This window comes from Crocodylus siamensis, chromosome 14 (assembly GCF_052110815.1).
Source record: "Crocodylus siamensis isolate JL-2025a chromosome 14, ASM5211081v1, whole genome shotgun sequence".
In the NCBI taxonomy this organism is placed as follows: domain Eukaryota; kingdom Metazoa; phylum Chordata; order Crocodylia; family Crocodylidae; genus Crocodylus; species Crocodylus siamensis.
In genome coordinates, this window is record NC_143408.1 from 642,735 (window position 1) to 663,216 (window position 20,482).

The following is a 20,482-nucleotide window of genomic DNA, read 5'->3' on the forward strand; positions in this document are numbered from 1 at the left end:
CCAGCTGCCAGCACGCGCCTTCCACAGCACGTGGCGGGCTGCCCTGGGGCGCCAGGAGGACGGCGCCCTCCACGCTAGTGACCCGCTGCACTTCAAGCAGGCGAGGGGAGCTGGTTGCTCCGCTCATCTCTGTGCCTCGGCCTGGCTCTCCCCTGCTAACGGCCCGTGTGCGGCAGGGACACGAGAGCCTGTTCTCGAGAGGCTCGCCCACCCCTCGCCTGCGTCTCCCCTGCACCGTTCGCAAGTGCCCCGACATCCAGGGCAGCGGGGGGCGGAGGGCCGGTGGCTCTGGGATCGCCTGATGACAAGGGATGGGACTTGGCGCGGGTGACGGTTCTGCGCTGCGGTGACAAGACGGGGAGGGTCGCCGGCTCCCCTGGGCAGGAGGGGGGACCGAGGGCAGAGCGGTGGACTTGCTCCGTGGGGGGACGCGGGAGCCGAGCTCGCGGCTGCATCCGGCAGGACTCGGAGGAGCTGGTTTGTTTTCTTTCCCTTTCCCGTAGAGGCTCGCGGAAGCGGTAACAGCACGTGCAAACCTGCGTCCCGACCGGGACGACACCGCGAAGCTCCGAGCCGGCGCAGACGCGGCGCACCACAGCTGGTCTCCCAAGCAGGGCCGGAGGACGGAGCGGGGCTTTCTGCAGGGTGCTGGCAGCGGGGGCTCGCGGGGAGCGGGTGACGGCCAGGCTGCCGAAAGCGGAGGCAGGGGCGGCAGCAGCTTGGGGCGTCCGCGACAGATGCTCCGTGGGCTGCCTGCGCAGAGGCGTGGCGCTGCCGCTTTTGCGGTACTTTCAGCTCCGCGCTTCTTGATGTTTATCTCTTGGTAAACAAGTGAGGTTTTGCTGCTTGGCACACGCTGACACCCTGCTCTCCACTGCCTTTGTCCCTGTCCTACATCTGCCCGGGGCCTGCGTCCAGGCTCTCGGCTGGGAGGACCTGGCTCCGTCCGCAGGCGCCGGAGGCCCAGCCCGCGCTCACTTGAACCGTCAGCCCCTGCAGAGGTTCCCCGGTGGGAGGCCTGCCGGCTCTGACCCCCGCAGGCCCGGTAACGCAGCCGGGGCAGTTCCTGCAGGAGGTGTTTGCAAGGCCCTGGGGAACAGGCTGGAGGAGGCAGGCGGGCGACAGCCGTGGCATCCCGAGCGCAGACCCGCGCCTGCCCGGGCTCTGGACGAAGGCTGCCTGTGGGTGCTGGGTGCCACAGGGCGGCTTCTTCCAGGGGCAGCGTCCTTCCCTTTGGGCGGGGGGAATCGGTGCCCAGCTTGCAGGGGTGGACCTGGCTCGTTGCACATCTCTGCTGCGTGGACACGCCGTCTGTCCCTGCTGGCGCCGCTGCGGCTCTCGGTAGCTGCATTTGGGCCCCCGAGCGCCCCGGAGGTCGCTGGATTGACAATGCTTCACTTCTGCACTAAGCACGCGCTGCCGAGGGGCAAGCGAGCCGCCCCGCTCCTGCCCCAAGGTGCCGGGCTTCGGGGCTGCCCAAAGGGTCCCTTGTGCCAGCCTGACTGAGTGCCACGCCGCGGCTCGGGCAGAAGCAGCTCCCAGTCCCCGAGGGGAGACGCGCGGTTCTCGAGCTCAGAAACCGTGGGCGGGGCGGGGGTGGAAATCAGGGCAAGTGACTGCCGATGGCAGCTCTGCACTGAAAGGCCTCGGAGAAGCAGTGAGAAAGCGAGCAGTTTATCTCGGTGTCACGCCAGGAAGCGAGGAGATGACGGCGCGCTGATAGGTTTCTGAACTTGCCGCTGCAGCTGAGATCTCGGCGCGTGGGTGCGAGCCGCGCCGCAGCGCCTGCCTGGGCTCGGGGAGGCAGCTCTCCCCCGTCACGCCCGGCCGCGCTGCGGCTCCGTCGTGCCCCTGCCCCCTTGCCACAGAAGATGCCCTAATTCAGTCACGGGAGCTGAGAAGAGCAGAGGCCCCGGCGAGCTGTGGTGGGAGGGAACGAGCAAGGCTGAAACTCTCGTGCCCCAGGCGGGCGATGCCTCCGGCCCTGTCTGGAGCTGCCCCGTCGCGTGCTGGGGCCGTGCTCGCGGAGCTGCGGGGCTGGGAGCATTTCTGCCTCCAGGCCCCCTGAAGCGAAGAACGCAACGGTCCGCGGCCCAGACCCCGCTGGGGAAGAGCGAGAGGCCCAGGCCAGCTTGCACCGTCGGGCAGTTCCTGACCTGGCTGCACTGCAATACGACTGCCTCGTGTTGGCAGCGCAATGTGGTTTGGCCCACGGAGATCTCGTCCCAAGGGCTAGTTGCCCCCGCGCCCCCAGGAAGCTCTGAGCGCAGACACAATCTCTCTGTTCTTCCAACAAAGCCCTTGTGTGTGGCCGCCCTGAGCCTGGAGCCAAGCCGCGTGCACGCCCCCGCCCCCGCGCCCGTGCCAGCCTGGGTGCTCCAAGGCAGCACCGCTGTGACTGCCGTCGGCGGGTTTGCGGGGAGCCGAGGGCTCCCTGCTCGAGGCCCCGCTGAGCACGTCCGGCTAAGGTCTTGAGGCCATCGCTGAGACGTGCCCGGCCTCAGTTTCCCCTGAGGGAAACTCTCGCACTGCAGACGCTCGCAGCCGGCCCAGGAGAGGCACCACCTCGCTGGGGCCAGAGCGCGCGGCTTCCAGGAAAGGCAGCGCGTCTCTGAGGCCACAGTGCACGGCCCTCGCTCTTCGGAGCTCGTTTCGGTTTCATCCTAAACCCGCAGCCTCCTCACCCCGACGCTGGGTACTCCCAGGAGCCTGGGCTGGCAGCGGGCAGGGGCTCTGGGCGGAGGCATTGCGCCTTCCTGCGCGTGCGGCTGTGCTCCCTGCCCGGGGGCTGCAGCGAGGTCTGACCGCACAGGCCCTGCTGGTCCCGCACTGGCAGTGCCAGCCCTCCCGAGCGCTGCGCCCTGCAGGGACAGGGTTTGGCGTGGGCAGGCAGGAGGCCGACACGCAGAGCCCAGGCCCAGGAGCGTTCGGGGTTTCCGCGCGTGCTGGGTGTGTGCAAGGAAAGGGCCTGGCACGGCGGGTGGCAGCTGGACCCTCTGGGGAGCAGGGAGGGTTGTGGCCTGTCTTGCTAAAGGTTTCTTGCTGGGCTTCCGCGTGCTCCTCTCATCTCGCGCCTCCGGCCCAGGAACAGCCCAGGTCTCTGCGGTGATGAGCAGGGGCGGGGCGCGCAGAGAGGAGAGTATGCATCTGTGGACGTGCGTTTAATGTCTGCCCGTGGCCCCGTGCCCAGGAAAGCCCCGTGCGTTCGAGCAGCAGGCCCGGACCCGCCGGGGTTGCGTGCCCGAGACAGCGGCCGTGGCATGCGGAGTCTGCTCTCCCTCCTGCCCCGAGGCGGCTCGCGGCAGCACGGCCCCGCGCCAGGGCGCTCGGCCCTGGCCAGGCCCTGGCAGGCTGGGCCCCTCCGTCTCCCCAGTGCCCAGCGCTTAGGGCAGTGCGGCCTCCTCGCGTCAGAGCTCGAGGCTCCCGCCGTTCTTGATGGTAACGGGCTTGTCTGAGAGCAGCAAGGACAGCGGCACCAGAGGCTGAGGGGGCCCCGCGGCCTCCAGGGCCGAGCCCCCCGCCGGAGGGGGCTGAGAGCAGCCCAGGACCTCGTCCCCAGGGCTGCTCTGACCGCAGCCCCCGGCACGGTCTTCCTGCGCCTCTCCCATGCCGGGCAGGAGCTCCTGCCGCCGGTACTCGAAGGGCAGCTCGGTCTCGCTGCCCGCCCGCCCCTCCTTGGCCGGCGGCGTCTCCGCCGGGTCGTCGGCCGCGGCGCAGCGCAGCAGCGAGCAGGTCTCCGTGCTCGCCTCGGGCACCTCCTTGTCCCAGACCAGCTCGGTCACCAGCAGCTCCACGGGGCTGATGTTTTCCGAGGGCTCCACAAAGCCCAGCTGTGGCTTCGCCTGCAGGGACGGGGCAGGTGCTGAGCACGCGGGGGGAGCCGCCTCGCGGCGCCCCGACACACACCGGGGAGACGCTGCATGGTCCCGGGCCCCTTCCTGGAGCACGAGGTCCCGGTGCTCGTGCTCCAGCTGCCGGGAGCCTCGACCCGCCCTCCCCCCACCCCCTCCAGCCGCCCTGCCATCCTCGGAGGGCCAGATGCGGGCGGAGGCTCACCTGGCTCGTCTCGGGAGCTGGGAACTTGAGGGCTTCGCTGCTCCCTGGCTTGGGCAGCAGCGGGCAGAGCAGGGTCTTGGCCCTGGGAAACATTTGCAGCGGGTGGTTAATGGGCAGCCGTGCGCTGGGGGCGGGGGACGGGGGCTGCCCGCGCGCTCACCTCTTCCTGGCGACCCGGTAGAGCACGGCCGAGAGAGGGACGACCACGAAGACGGCCAGGAACCGGAAGCTGGCCTTCGCCGCCGGCAGCGGGGGGGCTGGGGGCAAGCACAGGCTGCGCTCGGAGACCGCCGGGGGCCTCAGGACCACGTGCGAGCGTCTGCCGGGGCCCGCGGCCCCGTACGAGCTGGTGCAATCATCGCCACGTCCCGGGCCCCTGCGGCCTCCGAGGCCGGCCCCTGGCATGACCTCAGGACTGTGGCTAACGGGCAGCGAGACTGCTCCCGCTGCCCGAGCGCCCAGCGCATCCCAGCGGGCGTCTCCCCCCCAGGGAAAGGCGCTGGGAGCCCAAGGCAGGGTCCTGGGCTCTGCGGGTGTGCAGTTTACACCAGGCTCGTGGGAGAAGCGCGGGGAGGGGGTGGCTCGCATCCCTGCGTGCGTCTGCCCCACGTCCTGGATTGCGGAGACGTGGGGGTGGAAGCCTGCGTCAGCCCCCCCGAGACGAGCCCGGGCAGGGAAGGCGCCTGGGCCATTACCGAGCTCCTGGGTTCTGGACGGGGGCTGCGGCCGGCTGGTCCCAGCTGCGCCGGCCTGGATCCCTGCTCGGTGCACGGTGCCGGGCTGCAGGCCCTGGAGGGTGAAGCGCGTCGCCAGGGCGTTTGCTTCACGATCTGCTCAGACGGCAGCGAGCTGTGAGCTTCAGGAAACCCCTCCCGGCCCCGGGTGCAGCCCCCTTCAGCCCCAGCTCTCCTGCAACTCCTCCCCACCGCAGCACCGGCCACACCTGCACGGGCCGTGGGCTCCCTCTCTCCGCCCGCCCTCGCCCACGTTGCTGCCCTTTGCCCTGCGCTCGGCCCGTCCAGGGCTGCTGCGGAAAGGGGAACGGCAGCAGCTGGCGGCGCGCCTGCCTGCGCCTCGGGGGCAGGAAGGGCCTGGTGCCATCGGTGTTTCACGGGCACAGGGAGGGGCGTCTGCCCCTGCCAGCCGAGGGCGTGCGGGAGGTCCGGCAGAGCAGTGCCCTGACGGGCCCCCCACAGCCGCTTGGGCTGGGGCCGGCAGCCTCCCCTCCTCTCGTGCGCCTTTCTCAGAGCTGCCCCGTTGTCGCTGCAGGACTTGGCCGGTGCCTCCCTGCGCTCAACTACTCACCAGTTCCCGTGAAGTGGTACGTGGCAGCGAACGTGGCCCAGCTGTGCCCGGGTCCCTGGCCGTGAACGGCGATCCGGTACCACCGCCTGGGCTCCAGCACACCTGGAGTGCACACCCGGAGACATTACCACCCTGGCGGATGTGCCACAAGCGCCTAAACCGTGACCCAGCAGCACGTGCCAGGCTGCCCCAGGGCACGGCCAAGACGGTGGCTCTGGCTGCACCTTCCAACCAGGTTTTTTTCCCCGTTTTCTGGGATTTGACAGGTTTTGGCACAAGTAAAAGCTGTGACAGCACAAGTCACAACACTGCCATGGCCGAGTCACGACCTGGGCTAGGAAACCTGGAGACGGTGCCCCGCACCGAAGCTTTGCCCTTGCCTAGCACAGGCTGCCCGGGTGCATCCTGAGTGCTCCCTCCAACCCCCCAGACTTTGGATGCAGGGTTTGAATTACACTTTGACTCTTGAGGGAGTCTGCAAAAAAAATTGGTCTGCCCTTCACAATGCCTTAATAAAATCGCAGACCCCGCAAGGTTATGATTTTCAAATCTTACAGGGGGACTTTCTTATGGGAGGGCTCGGCCCTCCCAAAGTCCCCTGTAATTTGAACCCTGTTTGGATGCAGCCCTTCTCGACCCTTTAACTGCGAAGGGGGCCGGGGAGAGAGCCAGGCCACAGGAAAGTGGCAAGGAGGAAGATGGCCTTGCTACCTGTCTCCGTGTACGTGCCCGTCTCCACGAAGGGTTTCTGGATGCAAGCCGCAGGCCTCCTGGCATCTCCCAGCGGCTGCTTCTCAAGGCAGTAGAAGGTGCCGTTGGCCTTTGCTGCCCACTGCACCGTGGTGTTGGCGCCGGCCGTGCTGACAGCCAGGAAGCGGATCTCTGGGGGGCGACACAGGCAGCTGTCTCAGCACAGCCGGTGCCAAGTGTCAGGCTGACAATATTTGGATCTTGGACAGCACTGGATTTGCAGGTGAATAAAGGCTTTAACCTGTGGCTCAGTAAAGCTGCTGACCACAAGGCAGAATGATATATTGCAAGTAACAGTGCAAGATGCTTAGGCAAGCAGTTTTCTAACAGTGTGGTAGTGTGCAGGATATCTGATTCGTTGTGTAAGGACAACAAGATGCAGGCCACCAGCTATTGTCAGGAGATAAAGCAGAAGCAAGACCTTGGAGATGGTGCTGAAATCAGCAAGAAACAGCAAGTGTCCCCAGACTTCTCCGATCACGGTCTTGAGCACGTGCTCATAGCAAAAAGACACCTAAATGAATGAAACGCATAGGTAATTCCACGCTAACGAAGTAAACAGTAAACAGAGGCGGAGCTTGAGATAGGAGGGAATATGGTGGAACGAAGGAGGGGCAAAGGTGGAGAAAATGTTAATGAGTATGAGCCAAGGTGTATAAACGGGAAAAGAAATAATGTTCGCTGCTGCTCCCCGGTTTGTTGGGTTTTTGGGAGCTCGCCTGAAGTGGTCTCCATTCTGAATAAAGCTGTTGTCTGGCAGCGTGTGCTGGTGTTTGCTCCCTGAGCAACTGGATCCCGAGCAATTGGACCGTTGTCTCACTAGTCCATTGGGCTCCGTGTGGAGTCGGGGTCTGACACCAAGCAGGGGGCAGGCGTGTGTGCATGCACATGCACGCACACGTATGCATTCTGGTGCCAGAGGGGGAAGTAACTTGAGGAAACTGTCCCTTAGAGCCTGACAGAGGACTGCTCTGCCCCCACTTCCCCACGGCGGAGGCAGCAGTGGTCCTGGGAGGTGCCCTGAGGCAGGGGAGGGCGACAGGGTCCCTGTACCTGTGTCTGAGTCTGGTGGGATGTGGCGTGTCCAAGCGGGCCCGTAACCAGCTGCATTGGCCGCGCTCAGCGAGATGCTGTGCTCCGCCCCCGAGAGAGCCAGGTTCAGCTCCGCCACGTCCTTCTGGAGGCTGATCTCGTCCATGGGCTCCCCGCAGCCACACGTCAGCATGCGGACGGCCACGGTGTAGGTGACGTTGCCTTGCTCCTCACTGGCTTTCTGGGGCAGTCGGAAGGGGCATTAGCAGGCGCCCCTGAGCCACGCGGCATCCCGGCTGCCAGGCTCCCTGGTCTGCTCAGTTGTTGGGAGCTGCTCTCACTGGGGCCACCCCCCCAGGTGATTGCGTTGTGGCCCTGGGAGGTCGGGGCCCCCGAGTACCTGTCATGGCAGCTGGCATGGTGGAGGGAGGGTGCCTGAGGCAACAGCCCCATCATCAAGTGCTTAAAGCAAGGCTCAGGCTCCCCTTCCCGCAGTGCCAGGGACCACGGGGAATGGACCCCCGAGCCAACCACGCTTGCCAGCAGGCACAGGCCCAGGAGGCCACGGTACCTGCCATTGCAGGGTCAGGTTCCTCTGTCCACTCTGGCCCAGTCTTCCCAGCGTGTAACTCGCCCTGGGCCTCTCAACGATTTCTGGAAAGGAAGTGGTGACGTGGGCCACGTGCTGGTCCTGGCGAGGCCCTGCCCACTGTGCTCCTGCCCACGCACACCGCGCTGGGCATGACTGGGAGGTGCTTGAAGCCAGGACCCAGTGCTTGCAGGGCAGGTCCTGCTGCCCTCACCTGCAGGGACGAGGATGATTTGGCTCCAGTCGCTCCAGGTGCTGCTCCAGTGCAGCATCTTGTGCCGGATCTGCAGCTCGAGGGCGGCCGTCTGCCCCAGGTCGCAGGTCACTAGGGAGCCAAGGCAGCGGGGGCTGAGCTGCGAGCTGACCTGAGCCCTCAGCTGAGACCAGGCCGGGGCATCCTAGAGATCTTGGGTGCCTGCCCTGGGGACACTGCTGTGTCCTCGGATTTGGCCAAGCTCCAGCCCACCGTGAGAGGGAAGGAGCGACTCGCTGTGGATTGGGGCTGGGCTGCCCGTCGGGGTGTGGGGAGGGGAGGGGAGGACCACGTGGTCCCATGGGCAGGCGTCCCCACAGAATGAGGGCTCTGCCGCGGCTGTCGCGTGCAGCCAAGAGCCCTGTGGGGCAGGCATTGAGGCTCGGGGAGGTGGGGGCAGCCGTGCAAGTCGGGTCCCTGCAGGGAGGAGCGATGGGGTGCTGAGGCAGGCTAGGAGCCTCTGCCCTGGAGCTGCGGTAGATCAGGGTGTCCCCTTGCTCCCCCCTCGGTGCTCCCTGCACCGCTGGGCCCAGGAGCTTGTGCAGAACTGAACGTGCCTCGGGGCACAGCCCAGACCCACCTGCCTCATCCTCGCTCTTCTTGTCATCCGCCTGCGTCTCGCACTCCACCTGCAAAGAGAGCAGACAAGCCTTGAGCGGAGCAACCTGGGCACCGCACACAGCACCACCGTGCAGGGTACTGGCAGCAGGACACAGCCCTGCAGGAGGACCGAGGTCCCAGTCCCCGCCCCCGTCTGAATGGCGCTGGTCTTGGTGCAGGAGGAGAGCACCTGTGAGCGAGCCCTGGGGTACGTGGGGAGGGAATTGCTGGCACGGCCTGGCCAGGTGGATGTGAGCGGGGGATGGCAGACTGGTAGCAGCACGGGGGGGCACGGCTGGTGCTGACGCAGGGCATGGGGGTCGGAGCTGCGGCCTGCCCTTGGCGGGGGTCGCACCCGCGTGGGGCTGGGGCAGCGTCACTGCCACGCGTGGGAGACTAGTTGAGTTGGCAGCGGATGCCCAGGGTGCTTTAGGCTGATGGTTGTCGCCCGGGGCCCCTTTCCTGCACGGTCCCTGCAAATTGGGCTCTGGTCCTGTTGCGACGACATCGTAACCCAGGGCTGGTGCACATGGGTGACTGTGCCATGCAACAGAGCAGCCAGGCCGGGGGCTGCACGGCACCGGGCCCCGAGGCGCTGGGGTGGGCGTGTGACCTGCACCTGCAGAACCGCAGTGACCGCATGGCTGGTGGCTCCTGGCTTCACTGACCAGTGCCCTCCCCAGAGCAGGGTGGGCACGTGGGCACATGTGCACATGAGTGTGTGTGCTTGTGCATGTGCATGCACACTACAACAGGCAGGAGCAAGGCGGCGGCTGCCCCTGCAGCCACGTCCCTCCTGCCCAGCTTAAACCCCTCGGGGGTGGCTCAGTGCATCCCTTGAACTCACCAGCGTCCACGTGGTGTCCTTCCCCTGCCGGTGCCGCACCTCCCGCTGCAGCACCACAGCCTTGCCTGCCCTTTCCTCAGCCCGGGGCAGCTGCAGCCTCAGCGTGCCGTTGGCCCTGGAGAAGCTGATCTTGTTGTGGGGAGGGTCCAGTTTAACTGGAATGACACCGCAGCCTTAGGCAGCTGTGGGGTTTGAGATGGGCAGGGGGGAGCACAGGCCCAGGAGGGTCAGAAGGGGCTTGTGCACATGTATGCTTGTGCATGCGTGCCCACTCCCTGGGGGCATGTGGCCACAGCACAAGAAATGCCTCATTTCCTCCCCCTCCCTCTCCCCAGCCAAAGGGCCGAGGACGAAGGGCCTGTGGGCGCCGAGCTCCTCCTGCTAGAGGAGGCTGGTGGGGCCATGGCAGAGGAGGAAGAGGAGGAGGATGTCCTCCCCAGGGCCTGGCCACCCCACGGTGTCGGCTAGCACCTCGCTGCTCCCCGCCCAGGCAGCGCCCACCGGCGCGTGCCGCGAGGTCCAGGCTGCCCCGTGCCGGCTCGCGGACACTCACTGGCATTCTCCAGCTGCAGCGTGACGTTCCTGGTTCTCCACGGCCTGTCGCCGCTGCCCGACTCCACCCAGGCCGTGAAGTTTTTCAGGAGATACAGCTTGCGGAAAGGAAGCGTGTAGTGCGTGGTCCTGGCCCCCACGGCCGTGCAGGAGGTCTTTGTGCCGTGATAGCTGAGGAGGAAAGCCGGCTCCCTTGCAACGCCAGGCCTTTGCCCTCCTTTGCCCGGGAGCTGCGGCATGGTGCCGGGGGTGCCCTGTCACCATGCTCCTACCCCCTTCGTGCGCTCTGGTCCTGCCTGGAGCCTGGCCCTCGCAGCCAGCTCTGGCTGCACGCGTGGGGGGTGCTCCTTGTGTGAAAGGGTCGGATGCTGCGGGTACAGAAGCAACGTGCCCTGCAGCCACCCTGCCCAGCCCACTGCTGGCACCTCGTACTCACCAGTACTGGAACCGGTAGGTGGCATTGCCCGAGGGGACCGTAGCTCTCCAGGCGCACTGGAGGTCGCATCTGTTGCAGCTGCGGTAGCAGAGCAGGTCGGGGTGGTCTGCAGAGCCTGTAGGCACATATGGAGGAAGTGGGCGAAGCTGCTTTTCCCTGCTCCGTGTGCCCCGCGGGCTGCGGTTCCAGGAATGCCCGGGGCGGTGCCGGGCGAGGGGCTGCGCGGGGTGCGGCTGTGACACGGCTGGTGCTCTGGGTGCACGCGCGAGCACCGTCCTGGGGCTTTCCCAGGGCTCGCCTGGTGCACAGAGCTCCGAGCTGTCTGGAAGCTGCGGGGAGAGCTGACAGCACAGAGCAATACCCTGCAGGGCACCTAAGCCAGCGCCGCTCATGGTTGGCCTGAGGCCGTGCCTGGGCCGGGGGCCTGACGTGGTCCCATTGCTCCCGCACCCGGAGCTGGCGTGTGATGAGCGAGCTGGGCAGCCTCCGTGTGTGTGGCCTGGCACCCGAGAGGTGAAGCCAGCACAGGAGGAGCGCTTGCAATGCCTTTCCCCGTTCTTCCTCTGCTCACAGGACGCAGGTTGTGGCCTGGGCCAGCCACAGCTCGGCTGTGCGCTCAGATCTGCCTCCAGGTTTGCCTGTGTTGGGGTTTTCAAGCCTTAGAGATGTAGGTCACGCTCTGGGCTGCTGCCACTCGAAAGGTGACGAGCCCTGGGGCCAGCGAGATGCATGCTAGTGCATAAGTGTGCACAAGAGGCTGCGTTTGTGTGCTGTGGGGGTGCAAGGGAGAAGGTGGGTAGGAGGGAGAGCACTCTCGTGCTTGGGAAGAGGTGTGCAGCATCGTATGTGTGCACGCATATGTGTGCATGCATGCTCACGCTGCGTTGAGAGAGGAGAACAAGTGGACTTTCTGCTTCTTGCTGGTGCTGCGTTTCTCTCCTGAGTCCCGCTGAGGTCTCAGCCCCAAGAGGAAGCTCGTGTGGTTGAAGGTGCTGCTGTGCCTGGCAGGGCCTCCGCACCCCCGTGACTCATCCCGGTGCCCTTGGCTGGGACACCTCCACTCCAGTGCCCAGCACCTTCCTGGCAGCGAGGCTGGAGCCACGTGGCAGCCCCAGCCGCAAGCGGTGCCAGGGCCCCCGACAGCAGGCTGCCTTCACTGCGGGGCTCACGTGCGACCCCTGACCTCTGCCTCGTCCCACGGAAATGGCAGCCTCGAACCTCGCAGGGACGGGCGCACGGTCTCGGGCCCCTCCCGGCGCAGCGCCGGCGGGTGTCACTGGGGCACTCCGAATGAGTTGTCCCCGGGGTCTGGCCGCAGCCTGGTGTTTAGGGCCTGGGCCGCTGCGGTTACAGCCTCTTCCTGCCAGCAACGAACGGGGCGGGGGGTGAGAGCGCCAGGGCACCGGGGAGTTGCTGGAAGGGGCTGTGCGGGGCGGCGTCACTGCACTCGCAAGGAGAGGAACAGGAACATCTAATCATCGCTCCAGGAAATACAGCTCACCTGCCCGGTCCTGTGGGCACCGGGCTCACGCTGCGGCGTGGGAGAGCGGTCAGTCTGGAGGGGGCCAGCTGCAGTGGCCCCGGTTTGGGAATCTGGGCACAGAACCAAGCCTGGGAGACTCAGGCCGGCAAATGTCGGTGGCCCAGCGCAGGAGCCTCCCTGCCCCAGAGGCGCTGCCCGTGCTCTGGGCGAGCCACGCTCCAGGGGCTCCCTGGCAGGGAAGCACGGGCACGGGGCCCCGCTCGGAGCCCGCCGGGCTCTCCGCCGGCGCCGCTTCTGCTCCCTGGCGCCCGGAGCCGGGCCTGTTTAAGGCCGACCCCGTCCCCAGAAAGCCCCTTTTGTGGCCCCGGCCGAGGCGCGTGGGCTCGTGGGAAGGGAAGCCCTCGCTATCGCCCGGGCGTCGGTGCCGCAGAAACACTCACCTCTCAGGGGAAGTACGGCCAGCCACAGCAGCAGGCGCCACAGCATCGTGTTTCCAGCCGCTCCCGCGCGAGGGGCTGGGGGCCGGCGCGGCGGGGCCCTGCTCAGCTCGCCCCGCTGCAGGCCCTCCGGGCGCGGGACCCTGCCCACGTCTCAGGCGGCCTCTGGACCCGCCGCACGACGGACAGCTGCCTGGCGCGCGCGTGCCCGGGGCGGCCAGGGCTGCCCCGCGGGGCGGCGGAGGGGCTGATGGCAGATAAGGAGGTGACGGCGTGTACTGGCTCTGACCAAAAGCAAAAGAGAAAGCAGCAGAGCCAGACCTGCTGGCGTGTGCACATGTCTGTGCGGGACACGCAGGCAAGTGTTGTCCCAGCCACAAGCTTGCCACAGGCAGCTGCAGGGCAGGAAGAGCAAGGTAAGCAGAAGTGTCTGCTCGGGCGGGGGCGGGGCGGGGGCCGCCTGCTCCCCTGGTTCGGTGCGGCGGGACTTGCGCCGGTTCGGCCAGTCCGGGGACTCCTGACTTAGGGGGTGGCTGTGGTCAGTGGGCCGGGCAGGCCAGGGCACATCTGTTCACACTTGTCCCCTGTGTGCTTGCATGGCACTGCTGATTTCCATCCCGAGTTGCACGTGTGCGTGCGCTGTTTGTGTGCATGTGCAAATGCACGTGGATTTGTGCCAGAGGAAGATTTCTGGGGAGGGTTTCTGAGCTGGTGGCTTTGGGTCCAACCCTGTGTCACTGCTTTTTGGACGTCAAGGGATCGATCCATGCTGACACAACAAGGTAATTTCAGAGAAGCAGCCCGTTGCTCAGGGCTGAGGTCTTTGCACCCGAGAAGAGACGAGGACCCCAGAGCACGCGCCATCCTGCGTGTTACTGGGCCTGCTCCCCAAGACCCTGCCCTCGCCTTCCTGCCACCAGCCCTCGGTGTCACTCCCGGGCTGCCACACGGATGGCGCCGTGACTCACTGCGGGGGCAGGCGGGGTCGGGCATCTGGGAGTGGTGGGAAAAGGGCAGCCGTGAAGAGAACCGGCCCCGAACCGCCTGCCCCGTGCCCTTGCCCGGGGCGGCAGGCCCTGCTCCACGGCGGGCCCGCAGCGCTGCACCGCCCGGGACCGGGACCGGGACCGGGACCGGCCCGACCCTGCCGCCTTCGCGGAGCGCGCCCGCGTGGGGCAGGCGGGGCAGCACGGGGGGTGCCGGCGCAAGGCCGTCCCGGCCAGCCCGCGCGCCCCCGCCCGCAACAAAAGCGGCAGTGGGGCCGGGGCGGGGCGCGGCCGGTGTCACGGCGAGCCTGGCAGCGGGACGCGGGCCCGGGTGGCACGGCGCGCTGGGCACAGAGCCCCATTGTCCGGCCGGCCGTGGCACGGCCCGCCGACACCAGCGCGGCGCCTCGGCGGCGGGAGCGCGAGCGGGGCATGGACGAGCCCGGCCTCCTGCGGCGCCGCGGGCTGCAGGTGAGCGCGGCCGGGCCGGCGGCGGCGGCGGCGGCGGCGGCGGGGCTCCGCCGGGGAGCGCGCGGGCGGCGGCGGCGGCGCTGACCCCGGCCTCTCCCCTCTCTCGTTGCAGAAGGAGCTGAGCCTGCCCCGGCGAGGAAGAGCGTGAGTCCCCGCGGGCGGGGGGCGGGGCGGGGCCGTGCGGGGCGGGGGCTGCGCCGCCCCCGCGGGAGCCGCCGGGCCGGGCCGGGCTGCGGGAGCGCGAGCGGCCCCAGCCATGAGAGCGCGGCGGGACAAGCTGAAAATCCCCGCCTTGACCTTGGAGTGAGTGCGGGCCGGGGCGCGGGGGCTCGGGGCGCCGCCGCCGCCGCGGTTGCTAGGAGACGGCATGGGTTTGGGGGCGGGCTGGAGCCGCTCCGGGCCGCGCCGGGCGCGGGGGCGCGGGGCCGTGCGGGGAGCTCACGCCCGCCGCCGCTTGCCTTGCAGCCTGTCTCCGAGCAGCCGCAGCCCGCCGCTGCCCAGCCCCTGCAGCCCCTGCAGCCCCTGCAGCCCGTTACTAACCCTGCACCCCTGGAGGTAAGACCCGCGCGCGGGCCCGGCAGCGTGGGCTCCCGCTCCGCGCCTGCCGGCACCCCGGCGCTGGAGGCCGCCGGCCTTCGGGCGCGGGACGGGCTCTCGGGCCCTGCGTCCCGCCAGCCCAGGCCCAGGCCCAGGTCCGCCGCGGCGCGGGCCGGGCTGTCTCCTCCCCGTGCCCGCAGCCCGCGCGGCCGGTCGGCAGGGCAGGGTGGTGCCAGCCCTCGGCTCCTCTCCGGCCGCTGCCCTTCTGTGCCCCGGGCTCTTCCAGCCGGCGCTGAGCCAGCCCAGGTGGGGTGGGTGCAGGCCCCTGGCTCTGTCCCGTGGGTCTGTGGGCACGCGTGTGGGCCGGGCGCTGGCTCCGAGGGAGGCTGCGACCTCGCTGGCCGTGCCAGGAGGATCCCAGCCCCGTGGCTGGCCGGGCTGAAGTCACCGGATGCTTGCAGGGCCCCGGGCACGGCACCCCACCTCCCTCGGCCTCGCTCTGCTGGGGCGGGGGGCAGCCTGGCTGCGGGCTCCTCCAGCGAGTGGACAGGACGGGGTGCGGCCCCGGGGTCCCCGTGGTGGCTGTGCCGGGGCAGTCGCTAGCATGGCAGGGGGCTGGCCGGAGAGCCGCCTCGGGCAAGGGGGCAGGCGCATGCAGCACATGCAGGGGCACTGCTGCCCCGGAGGAGCGCAGATGAGCAGCCTTCTCTGGTGCTGGTGGTGTGGTGTTGTGGGAGGAATTTACCCCGGGAGACGCAGAGCTGAGTGGCCAGAGTGCAGCAGTGGCCTGTGGCACCTCCTGACCTGGCAGGAGTCCAGCTGGGCCGGGGGGGCGAGTGGGTCGGCCGGCCGCAGGTGGCCCCTTGGGAGCATCTGCACGGGGCAGGGGAGGGAGCTGATCCAGGACATGCCAGAGCAAAGGCTCCCATTTCACAGCCCCTTTGGGCATAAGGATGTGGCCCTGGAGTTGGGTGCTCTTCTCTAGCCCAGCGCCCCTGGCACGGCTAGTCAAGCCCCCCTGGGCAGGGTGACAGGCAAGACCCTTCCTATCTGCTAGGAACTTGCTTTGCAGCCATGTTTAGGGACCCCAGCATGCCCGGAGGCTGCAGTGACGTGCCTCTGACGGCCAAGCCGCTGGCATTGGCTGCGGGCGAAAAGAGAGCATGGGGCAGCGCCTGTCCTCCAGGCGGGAGCTGAGTCCGTGCTCATGGTCTGTAAGGGCAGAGTGGAGAACTGCACCCTGCTGCCCCAAGCCCTGGCCCAGCGCGGTGCCCTCCTCCTCCTGCCCTCACTTCTGTTGCTGCCAGGGGCTCAGCAGTGCCACCCTTGTACCGCCCCACCACCCATGCTGGTCCTCACGGCTTGCCCCTCGCGGGTGTGCTGCAGCACTGGGGCTCGGTGCCAAGCTCCGCATGGAGCAGCCCACGCGGCTGCCCCGCTGCGAGCCGCCCTCAGATTAACGAGCCCGCGTGACCTGGCATCATGGAAAAACCAGTGCTGCATAGCAGGGCCCCCTGCAGCAATCCGCCAGCCGGGGGATGGGCCGCCTGCCTGGGTTGGCTTGTGTGGGGCAGAGTGGGCAGCAGGAAGCATCATCTCGGCTGGCTCCAGCACCGAGCTCCGGTCAGCGAGTCAGGGCCCAGCCTCAGGTGCATTGGCAGTGGTGTGGAAAACGGAGGCGGAGGCGCGTGGGGGAATGAAGCTGGAGAGGGTGGACGCGTACCTGCGGTGCTCTGTCTCCTGGAGGTAATCCCCCCGCGTGCCGACGGGCATGTGAAATGAGAGAGGACCTCCCCATCCTGGTCTCTGCCCTGAGCCCCGCCTGGGCCCACCTGCCAACAGCTCTGGGCGTGGAGCGCCGTGCTGGCGTGGCGCGGGTGCACTAGGGAGCGGGCAGGCCTGGGGGAGGCCCTAGGGCGGCAGCCCATGCAGATGCTCACTGCCCTGGGGCGCATCCCCCAGGCTCTGCTGTGCAGCATGTGTGTGGAGGATGGCATCTACCTGAGCAGCGCCCTCCCCCCGGGTGGCGCGGCCCGCAGCTCCTGCGGCACCTGGCCTGCAGCAGTGGAGCAGAGCCGAAGGCCTAGCAGGGGCGCGGTGCTGCTCCCAGCCAGCCGGAGCCCGCGTGCACGTAGCCGCGTGCCGGCCGCCCCGCTCTGGAGAATGGATCCCTGGGTCATTTGCAGCTGGGTGCAGCACTGGGCTGGGGAGGGCAAGCGCTGCTGGGAGGCTGTGTCAGGCGGAGGGAGAGGACGCTGGTGCCGGGGGAACGGAGCGTGAGAGACGCAGGCTTCGTGGGACAAGCTGGAAACGGGAGAGGCTGACATTGCACACGCTGGGCTGGGGACAGCTGGTGTTGGCTGGGACACCCTGCTCCATGTCGCTGGGACTTCAGCTGTGTCCACCAACCCACCAACCCCTGCCCCACGCGCTGGTGTGCACGGAGCGGGGCAGGTTGCTGTGCACATGGGACACATGACAGCATGCTTGTGCTGGCACAGATGCATGAACTGCTGCAGCCAGCTCCACCTCTGCTGTAAACAAACAGGGTCCAAAGTCTGTCCAGGTTTTTCTGGATCCAGAAGTAAATACAGGGTGCGGGTCTGACAGGAGAACAAGGCTGCTGGTCCAGGGCTCCACTGGTTGCCCCAGCCAGCTGGAGGGGCTGCTCGCCCTGCCCCTTCTGGAGGCCTCTCCTGCCCCCTGCCCTGGGGCTGATACTGCTCGTGGTGTGAGGCGCACAAAGAGACTTCCAGGATCGGCACCGGTGGATGCTCCATTGGCTGCGAGCGGCTGAGCAGCCATGCTGCTGCGCCAGTGGCAGCTGCAAAGAAACAGCCAGACGCAGGCCCCCCTCATGCTACCAAACCTACGCATCCCCTAGAGCTGCGTGGGTGGTGCCGAGTGCCGACTCCACGTCCTAGGAGCCAGACCCTGGTGAGGGGAGGGCAGGGAGGCGTTGCACAAGGGGCAGGATGTGTTGGCTTGGGCGGCAGTCGTGTGGGTTGGCCCAGGTAGAGTTTCTCCTGTGGCAGGTGGGCACCTGCTTCTGAGCACAGTGGTCAGTTTGGGGCCAGCTGGATTTGGTTCTTGCACAATGAGGCTTACAGGGCAAACCTGCTGAGGGCTGTGGCCGCCCGTGTACACAGCTGGAGAACTTTGCCCAGGTCATCTGCAAGCGCAGTAGTGACTCCAGGGCTGGGGCCGTTAGCTGGGGAGAAGCCTCTTGACAATGACAGGGGGAGACCCCCGTGCTGTTGGCAGCTCTCGAGAGCCCCTGGCCTCTGGCTGCTCTGGTTCTGGCTTCCAAGACTGCAGTGCTTTGCTTTGCCTTGCTTTGCTTTGCTCTGCCTGCGTGGCGGGCTCGGAGGCTGCAGGCCGTGCTCTGGCGCGGGTTCTGAGAAGGTGCTAAGGTGCGATTAGCACTTCCCGTCATTTAGTACCTGACCTACTAATCCAGCCGGAGAGTTCAGGTGCTGAGCAACACCTCTCTGGGGTGCTCCTCTCCTGCGGCTGCTTTCGAGTCTCTCCAAGACCTCCGGGGGGGAACACGTTAGCTCAGGTGCGTGCGCGGGCAGCGTGACTGCCAGAGCCTGCCAGCATGCCAGCTTGGACAGGACGTGACCCTCTCGGCAGCCTGTTCCATCAAAAATCCTGGGGGCAGAGGGTACTGTTCAGGAGGCGAGTGGCCTGTGAGAAGGCAGAAGGCCCGTGCATCTCTGACTTGATAGCCATGTTCGTGGACTCCCTTCCCCTGGCCCAGGGGAGCCTGGCTGTGTCACGGCAGGGTCTCTAATTCCGGCTGGAAGCCCACCCCGAAGGTCACATCCTCTGGAAACCAGCCTTTGGGCAGCCCGTGTGACAGAGGGAAGCTACGCTCCCGGGCCACGACGGCGCCCCGGGTGACAGGGTCACCACTGAAGGAGCGCCGGCACTGCCCCCGCACGGCTGCTCAGAGCAGGTGCTGCCTGCAGTCAGGGAAGTGCCGGATGCCCAGGGCAGCTCCCGGAAGAGCCCGACAGAGGAGAGTCACCGTGATGCACTGCTGCTCGCCGTGAGGGGCTGGCATGCCTGGGCTGCAGCCTGCGTCCCTGCCTGTGCGTGGGGCTGGCAGCCTCCAGCATGCCTGGCTGCGACGCGCTGCGTCTCCTCCTTCGCTGGCACGCGCTTGGCCTGCAGCCAGCCGACCTCTGGCTGCGAGTGCAGCGAAGCTCCAGCCGAGCAGGGCCAGGCCTGGGGTTGGAGTCCCCCGCTGCAGGAGGGCCCTGGGGGGCGTGCGGGGGGGGCCAGGGGGGTGGTTAGCGGTCCGGCAGCACCCTGCAGGCCGGGGGCCGGCACGGGCCATTGAATTGGCTTGGGGATGTTTCCCCTCTCCTGCCTCCGGCTGCGGCCGGGCGCTGCTCCGGGCTGCACAGCAGCCGCTGCATGCCCCCCTGGCGCGGGCCCAGATCCTGTGAGGAAGGCGGCGCGCGGCAGGGCAGGAGCAAGGCCTTCCGGCCTGCGAGCGCCAGGCGCCGGTTGCGGCGCGGCGCGGCGCGGCGCGGCGGGGAGGAGGGGCCGGGGCCAGGCCCTCGCTCGCGGGGAGCCGTCGAGGCGGCGGGAGCCGCCGGCCGGGCTGGCAGGGCGCTCTGCCACGCGCTGGTGCCGGCGGGGGCGCTGCGCGCGCGGCCCGCGCCGTGGCCATGGCAACCCGCCGCCGGGGCGGGGCGGGGCGGGGCGGGGCGGCGACTCGCTGCGCCCCCCGGCGGCGCCGCTCGGAGGCGCGGGCGGACGCGGGCGGCCCCGCGATGTCGGACCCCGGCTGCTGGGGCGCGGCGGCGCTGGGGCGCGGCGGGCAGCGCGCTCGGGGCGGCCTCCTGCAGCGCTCCAAGAGGTACCGGCGCCGCGCGGGTCTCGCCGGCGCTTCCCCTCCCCGCCGCCCTCGGCACGAGGGCTTCTGCCCGTGCCCCGCTGCCGCGGCGCCGTCACGTAGCACATTCCCCCGTCTTGCCAAGCGTGCCGCTGCCCTCACGGCCGGGCCCTCGCCTGCCGCCGCTGCAGCACGTGGGGTTCTGCCTGGCAGTCCCGGCGCCCCGGGAGCGAGCCGCGTGGGGCCGGGCAGGCGCAGGAGCGGTCCTGGGGGCAGGGCGCTTGTGCTGGACTCGGGGCTGGACCTGGGCCGGGTGCGGGAACTCCCGGCTTCCTGCTGCGTGGCTGTTGCAATGGCTGGTGCGAGGCTGCTCCTTCCTGCCCTGATCGCGGTCGCTAACTGAGCCTCTGTCCTGCCCAGGCGTCGGGCGGCAGGAGGCTGCCGTCTCCAGGCTGTGGCGTGCTGGCATCAGCGTGCCTCGCTGCCTGATCTGGCAGCCTCGCCCCGGCTCGGGCGTGGGGCGGCCTGTGCAAGATGCCTAACGCTGCCAGCACCTTGGCGATGGGCTTCTGGGGTTCGGGCCTTGAGGCTCGGCAGTAATCTGAGGCCTGTTCTGCCCAGGCTGGAGGCTGACGTGGGGCTCTTGCTTGGCACCGTGGGGCCTTGCAGAGGAGGCAGATGTCAGTGTCATTTCCCCCCTCGGCCCTGTGGCCTAGTCACCCATTGCCACGCAGCCGGCGTCGGGCTGTCCAGCCTGGCCCTGCCTGGAGTCCGTGCTACGGCGCCGGCTCCCGAAGTCCGAGTCATGCCCGAGTCTGCTGGAGACCGGGAGGCAGAGGTTATCATAAAGCACCCAGCCCACATGCCGTTCCTGTTTAATCGCCTGCTCTGCGCTCAAGCCGTGGGGCCGCTTGCCCCACGCTGCCCCCCGTGCCGTTGTAGCGCTTCAGAAACGCGTGGCCGGTGCTGGTTCCCCGCAGATGGGGGCTGTCAGGCCGAGGGAGTTGGTGGGGGTCCGGGCTCCCGGGTGCATGCTGCGCGCGCCCTCGCGGCGAGGTGATCTGAGGCGAGGCGCGTCACAAGCCTGGGAAGGCGATCCAGCGCCTTGGTCGCGAGCTGTGCACGGACAGCCCCGGCTACCGGGCCGCGAGCGCGGTCGCCTCAGCCGGGCCGACGGGGACGGGGCGGACGTGTGCCGTACGTGGCAGGTGGCTGCTGGTGCCTGGCAGCCTGCCGCAGCTAGCAGACTTGGGCTGCGCTAGCAGAGTGACCTGGTGCAGTCGGGGAGCCGTGGCGCTG

General features: G+C 68.3%; 2 protein-coding genes across 9 annotated transcripts in view; one reads left to right on the plus strand and one right to left on the minus strand.

The window, feature by feature from the left end:
- Positions 1-1,303: 1,303 nt before the first annotated feature.
- On the minus strand, positions 1,304-13,453 carry IL12RB1 (interleukin 12 receptor subunit beta 1). 4 transcript variants are annotated; one of them, XM_090026948.1, is made up of 13 exons: positions 10,421-11,906; positions 9,986-10,155; positions 9,433-9,587; positions 8,566-8,614; positions 7,947-8,057; positions 7,715-7,797; positions 7,165-7,384; positions 6,073-6,243; positions 5,362-5,463; positions 4,752-4,845; positions 4,217-4,313; positions 4,057-4,138; positions 1,304-3,842 (listed from the first exon to the last, which is right to left on the minus strand). In XM_090026948.1, exons 1-13 carry the CDS (start codon positions 10,810-10,812, stop codon positions 3,064-3,066), a joined length of 2,505 nt encoding a protein of 834 aa, XP_089883074.1. In that variant the 5' UTR covers positions 10,813-11,906; the 3' UTR covers positions 1,304-3,063. The 4 variants fall into 4 exon arrangements, with proteins under 4 accessions (XP_089883074.1, XP_089883075.1, XP_089883076.1 ...); XM_090026949.1 differs by adding an exon at positions 12,344-13,453 and having other exon boundaries at positions 3,278-3,842; positions 4,217-4,886; positions 10,421-10,535; XM_090026950.1 differs by having other exon boundaries at positions 3,278-3,842; positions 4,752-4,886.
- A 290-nt stretch (positions 13,454-13,743) lies between these two features.
- Positions 13,744-20,482, plus strand: part of MAST3 (microtubule associated serine/threonine kinase 3) — a 34,390-nt gene continuing 27,651 nt past the window's right edge. The window contains exons 1-2 of one of the 5 annotated variants that reach the window (XM_090026940.1): positions 13,744-13,797; positions 13,910-13,941. In XM_090026940.1, the coding sequence (XP_089883066.1) occupies positions 13,759-13,797; positions 13,910-13,941 (71 nt within the window). In that variant the 5' untranslated portion in view covers positions 13,744-13,758. Of the gene's footprint in view, positions 13,798-13,909; positions 13,942-13,981; positions 14,101-14,262; positions 14,353-18,335; positions 18,573-19,048; positions 19,208-20,482 lie in introns of those variants that run through there. The other 4 variants (XM_090026936.1, XM_090026941.1, XM_090026938.1 and 1 more) reach the window with 4 other exon arrangements.